The 6,000-nt window shown below is 44.2% G+C and overlaps 1 protein-coding gene across 2 annotated transcripts in view; it reads right to left on the bottom strand.

Annotated features, from left to right (window-relative positions):
• Positions 1 to 233: 233 nt before the first annotated feature.
• Positions 234 to 6,000, bottom strand: part of LOC135555385 (forkhead box protein K2-like) — a 29,992-nt gene continuing 24,225 nt past the window's right edge. The window contains exons 6-9 of one of the 2 annotated variants that reach the window (XM_064987761.1): positions 3,649 to 3,845; positions 3,251 to 3,532; positions 2,828 to 2,983; positions 234 to 2,070 (exon numbers count right to left, since the gene is read on the bottom strand). In XM_064987761.1, the coding sequence (XP_064843833.1) occupies positions 1,859 to 2,070; positions 2,828 to 2,983; positions 3,251 to 3,532; positions 3,649 to 3,845 (847 nt within the window). In that variant the 3' untranslated portion in view covers positions 234 to 1,858. Of the gene's footprint in view, positions 2,071 to 2,827; positions 3,026 to 3,250; positions 3,533 to 3,648; positions 3,846 to 6,000 lie in introns of both variants that reach the window. The other variant, XM_064987759.1, reaches the window with a different exon arrangement.

The following is a 6,000-nucleotide window of genomic DNA, read 5'->3' as shown; positions in this document are numbered from 1 at the left end:
GACGTTAGCAATCACCTGCTAGGTGTTGATGAACAGCAGCGATTCAACATGTATAATTGGAGGAGGATAATCTGGTCAGAGGAAATAGAATGGCCATGAGCTGCTTCTAAGTAGTCTGCCATCAGCTGCTCTAGCGCGTTGTCTCTGAAACATCTGTGAATTAAATGGATACTGAGAGCAGAAGATCTGATCACTGTTGTGGTGAAACCTTTGGACAAGTAAAATAGAGAGTGAAAGGTTTTAAATTAATTTATATAAAATAAAAAAAAGCATTTATCCACTGAAGCGGAACAAATATCCATCACTTGTATCTTCTTTAGTTTGGAACATATACAATCTGAAGACAGACTCATCAGGTTGTTGGAATAGAATTAAATAATCAAGCAAAGGGTCTGTCCACACACCGAAGTCACCACAGCCCAGGATAACGAGAAAAAAAAACATTTTACCAACTGCAGATCTGTTCTGGTTTTAAACAGCTCTTTTCTTCTGTTAAATGTACAGTTAAAGCTAGAATCCTTAGTTGCTACATCCATTTTCTGACTTAAATGAATGATATATACCCATCTAATCTTGAATAACTTAAACGCCTAATGAGCTTAGTTCAACTCTCGTACCCCATCAAAATATAAACTTGTTCTTACGCCAATGTTTGTAAACGATGTAAATGTAAAGCACACGGTATAGTCTCAAAACATGGTTAAAACCACAATTCTGATATCATAGATCGTCAGTCCTTGCATCCATAGCCCCGTCTGTCAATCTGAGAGTGGTTACATTTCTCCAGGCCCATCCCTCAGCTTTTGACCAAAAACAGGCAGAGTCACCACTTTTGGTATAGTTTCAACTAAGGATTCAAGCGTTAACGGCTCAGGTACTTTTCTGTAGTCTGTTACATGAAAGCTCGATGAGGAGGCATCTGATCAACTACACATGGAATTAATATGTTTATATCTTACTGGTTATCTGTGCAAGTATGAACATATGTAAGTGTAACAAAGCAAATTGATTTGGATATGACAGAACGTGGAATTGACAGGGGGGGAAAAAAACACTCCATTGATAGAATTGTAAAAAGAAACTACACTGAACAGAAAAAAAGTCCACATACAAAGTAACAGCGAGAATGTTGAAGTTCAGGTGGAGTGATTGAAATGGCAGACCCCACTGCTGTAATGCTTTCTTGATTTCAATTATTAGCACTTTTTTTACCTATATAAATGAAAATACATCCAAAACAGATCCTATGGTCCACATATGAACAACAAAATACTGAATTTCTACTTACAGCAGCAATAAGGCTAGGTCAGTATATGAAAGGCTAGCTGCCAAAGGTCCAGGAATTGTCATGTTTGGGTCAAATGCTTCTCATGCTGCTAGTTGGTCACTTCGTCCAGTCATCCCATGGGTCCGTTGAGTGGTGCCCTTGACCGTGGCCCCCAATCTGCACTGAGGTAGTTGAGACAGGTACCGTGCGACCGCCGGGCTAACATGGGCCTCAGTCAAACTGCTCGCTGCAGGTGGTCAAAGTTCAGCTCATCATGTTAAAGGTTAATTGTTCTTAAGGCTTCCTGTGGTCTTGGAGTAGTCGTCATCCTCCTCCGTGGCGATGTCTCACAGGGGTACCTTCAAATTAGAGTTCTACTTTGTCCTAGTTGTCCTTTTTTCAAATCTCAACTAAATATTCTCTTCAGTCTTTTTTTTTTTAAAGGGGTGGTCATATTTTCCAATCCTCTACAATGGTTAAACCAACTGAAAATCCTCTCCTTTTGGCACCTTGGGAGTCAATGGAAGAAGGGGGAAATAAATGGTAGGAAAGGAGAAAAAACAAACAAGATGGTGGTGTTGTTGTAGAAGACTAGTTGTGGTGGCTGGCTTGGTCATTGGCTGCCGACGAGTCCGTATCTGCTACGCGTGTTGCGGTGGCGCTGTCCCCTTCCTCTGTTTTGATGCGCTTAGCGTTGGGCTGATCGCTGCCAGCCTGGGCTCCGTTCTGTCGTTTGGTCGGGAGGGAGGCTGAAGCGGAGGCGTGAGTGGCCAGCAAGTGGAGAGGACTCGCAACAGCTGTGGCTGAACATAGGGAGGAAGAAGAGGAAAAAAATAGAAATATTTCAGTGCCGGAAATTGTTGGAATACTAAGTAATCTAATGTCTTAGAACATATGCCAAAAAGTGTACTTTTCTAAACAGTGTAGGAAACTCCAGCCAGACAGGGATTCATATGGCCCTTCGAGATACACAAACACACTGCAGAGCAGCACTGACAAGTATGCTGCATGAATTCTAGTTAATTAAACAAACAGGGACTACTCACAACAGTGGTAGGCTACAGATGGGGCCAGAGCAGTGGTAGGCTACAGATGGGGCCAGAGCAGTGGTAGGCTACAGATGGGGCCAGAGCAGTGGTAGGCTACAGATGGGGCCAGAGCAGTGGTAGGCTACAGATGCGGATAGAGCAGTGGTAGGCTACAGATGCGGATAGAGCAGTGGTAGGCTACAGATGGGGCCAGAGCAGTGGTAGGCTACAGATGGGGCCAGAGCAGTGGTAGGCTACAGATGGGGCCAGAGCTGTGGTAGGCTACAGATGGGGCCAGAGCAGTGGTAGGCTACAGATGGGGCCAGAGCAGTGGTAGGCCACAGATGGGGCCAGAGCAGTGATAGGCTACAGATGGGGCCAGAGCTGTGGTAGGCTACAGATGGGGCCAGAGCTGTGGTAGGCTACAGATGGGGCCAGAGCTGTGGTAGGCTACAGATGGGGCCAGAGCTGTGGTAGGCTACAGATGCGGATAAAGTGCTTTGACCGGATCTATTCTAAGCCAGTGTCTCACCTGCAGCGGCCTGCATTGGCATCAGGTGGGTGCCGTTCTGTGCGATGGTCTTTATGGGGAGCTGGTGCTGGCCCAGGGCCGGCTGCTGCTGCACTAAGGTCAGCGTCTTAAAGGGCGTGGCCGACTGGGTCGTCTGGATGATGCGACTGCCACCGCCTATAGAGGCGTGGGTGATGGTTGGAACAGATTCTACTTTTACTAGAGACAAACATAGGAAAAAAATATGTCTAATAACATAACACCAAACAAGCACTACAATAACTGATCAACATAAGATACATTTCACATTTACTAAGACAACACATATACACAGGTGCCTTGGTCAAGTGTAAAACAGACCTATGTAAACCTGGCTGAAACCACTACTACCTTGAGTCAACACAATCTGTCCATCTACACACACATACTACACCATCCCCTCACCTTTGGCCTCTGAGTAGTCTCCGTTCTCCTGGGGCTCAGTCTGGAGGGTGACCATGGTGGGGGTGGCCACTGTGTAGGTGTTGGCGGTGCTGAGCTCGGCCACGCTGGTGACAGACATGGCAGGGATCTGGTGGACAACGTGCACCGTCTGCATGACGGGCTGCTGGTTCTGGTTGGTGCTGGTAGTCACAGGCGTGGCCACGGCATAGGTCACCGGCTTTATGGTCTGAGGTAACTGACGCTGAACCGTGATGAGCACCGGCTGGCTGTTGAGAGGAGAGCCTGGACAAACAATAGCTTTCTTTAACGGAGGATCCACATGTGACGACTGCACATTTGTACATGGGAGTCTTCTCCAATCCTAACAATGTGATTGGACAAAAATGGGCGTCTCTCACCTGGTGTACTCTGTGCAAAGCGGGCCTCCTGGATGACAGCTAGTTTGGGCTGGACTGCCGTGCCAGGGGGCGGGGCCGGAGCGGGCTCTGGTTCCATGGGGACAGGGGAACCCTCTCGGGATAGGCTGTCAGGGGTCTGCACCCCACTCGAGTGGGCCGAGAGCACCCCAGAGTGATTAGGGGAGACTGGGGCACTCCTGTGAAAGGGAAAAGCAGATAGGCTTTAAAAATGCTCTAGATTTACATATGCATTGAAATTTACCACCCGAGTCACACTTTCCCAATGGGAATATTATAGTGACCACATATGGCCACAAGGCGATGGCACAAACATGCCAATCTAACAGTAAAGCTGAGGTGTCCAACCTTTTATATCATGAGAGCTACTTTAAATTATGAAACCTATCGCAAAATACAAAAAAAAAATCCTACCTTCAAATACACAGTATTTTCCCAAATTCAGTCCTGCTATATTTTTCCCGGTTGGGTTTTTTATCGTGTTTCACTCAAAATTACAATTATTCTTAGAGAAACAATGAAATGTGATGTTCTGAGTCCACGCCAATACTAAAAATCACATTTGAAGACCATTTTTGGGTCCTGGATTTTTTTTTAAATTTCTGATTTGCATGCAATACCACTTTAATTGAGAATTTTGCGAGAGAGAAAAAAGCCCATCCGATTGATCAAATAATCATGATAGAACTCTGCCAGGTAAGCCTGTTTTGCTGTTAACATTTAATTGAGAAGGTTTTGGGGAAAGTATTTTTTTTGTCTCCTAGAGTTGGGCAGTATCCATACTTTCACATTGTCATACCGTCTTGATTGCATCCCGGGATATACGGTATTATAATATAAATGAATTGCAAAGACGTGCACGTATAACTTTATGAGCTGGATTTCCTAGATAGGAGCTACTGAATGGCATTTTTGGTGAGTTTGGACATTTAAAAGCAAATGAGACCGTGCACAAATGAACAAAGTTTTGAAACATGCTTGTCTGAAGAACAAACAGTACTAGCTCTGCTGCAGCATGTGTACATGCTGTGTCTGTGTGGAGTCTGGAGTCACTAGGGCAACGGGCCTGGGGAAGAGAAGACGGCCGAGAATGGAGAGGAGAAAAGGCACAAGGAAATCAAGATATTTGTACAGCTGCCGCTAACTTATCCAAAGGGCTTTGAGTTCTCAAACAAGGGAGAAAGCTAACACTATATGATGCCCCGTCACCCTATTAATTCAGCCACGTACTTCAATAATTAGCAAATTAAACATAGTATTGTGCTTTAACGCAGAATTCTGCTTTTTCCTCACACTGGAAAAAAATTGTGTTATCTTGCTGCGTTTTGTAAACGCAGATGTAATATGCTTCTTATTGTAATTTCTGCTCAGCATCACACATTTTGTGCTTCAGTTGCATGTCTCCACTCGGATGAGAATTCATAGAAAACCTATCAGCAGATAGCACTGACTGATGTTGAGCTACTTTTCTCCAGTACTTTACTCAGTGTAGCCAGACTCCTTTTCTCCATTAAAATGCAAGATTAACTAACTTTAAGCAAAACATTAGGAAATGTAGCAGCTTTTTTTTGCAAAAATACCTTGTTTTTTCATTGTAAGCCCATTTACTTGCTAAATAGCGCTGCACTTTGGTTGTCATCTGATGAAAATGAAGCTATTTTCTGCCGAATGTGTTTTCTGCGAAGGAAAACTATAGCTGCACGTCCCTGATCCCTCTATTGGAAAAAAAACAACACTTGACTGGCAATATAAAAGACGACCCCTGTCAATACACAGCTGGAACCAACTGCTCACACTTTCTCCCATTGTGCTATTTACAAACAAACACATTTTAATTTAACATTTATTTGACTAGGCAAGTCGGTTAACTTCTTATGGCTGGGAGGTGCTGTTTCCACATTCGGATGAAAAGCGCGCCCAGAGTAAACTGCCTGCTACTCAGGCCCAGAAGCTAAGATATGCATATTATTAGTAGATTTGGATAGAAAGCACCGAAGTTTCTAAAACTGTTTGAATAATGTCTGAGTATAACAGAACCCATATGGCAGGCAAAAACCTGAGAAAAATCCAACCAGGAAGTGGGAAATCTGAAGTTTGTAGTTTTTCAAGTCATTGCCTATCCAGTAAACAGTGTAAATTTGATCCGATTGCACTTCCTAAGGCTTCCACTAGATGTCAACAGTCTTTAGAACTTTGTTTCAGGCTTCTACTGTGAAGGGGGGGGATAATGAGAGCTGTTTGAACCTGTGGTCTGGTTGAAAGCCTTTAGTTTAGTCACGCGCACAGCCGTGAGCACGAGCTCTGTTCCTTTTCATTTCTATAGACAAAGGAATT

This window comes from Oncorhynchus masou, chromosome 15 (genome assembly GCF_036934945.1).
Source record: "Oncorhynchus masou masou isolate Uvic2021 chromosome 15, UVic_Omas_1.1, whole genome shotgun sequence".
NCBI lineage: Eukaryota > Metazoa > Chordata > Actinopteri > Salmoniformes > Salmonidae > Oncorhynchus > Oncorhynchus masou.
The sequence above is the reverse complement of the archived record's forward strand: the minus strand, read 5'-3'. Positions and strand labels throughout refer to the sequence as shown.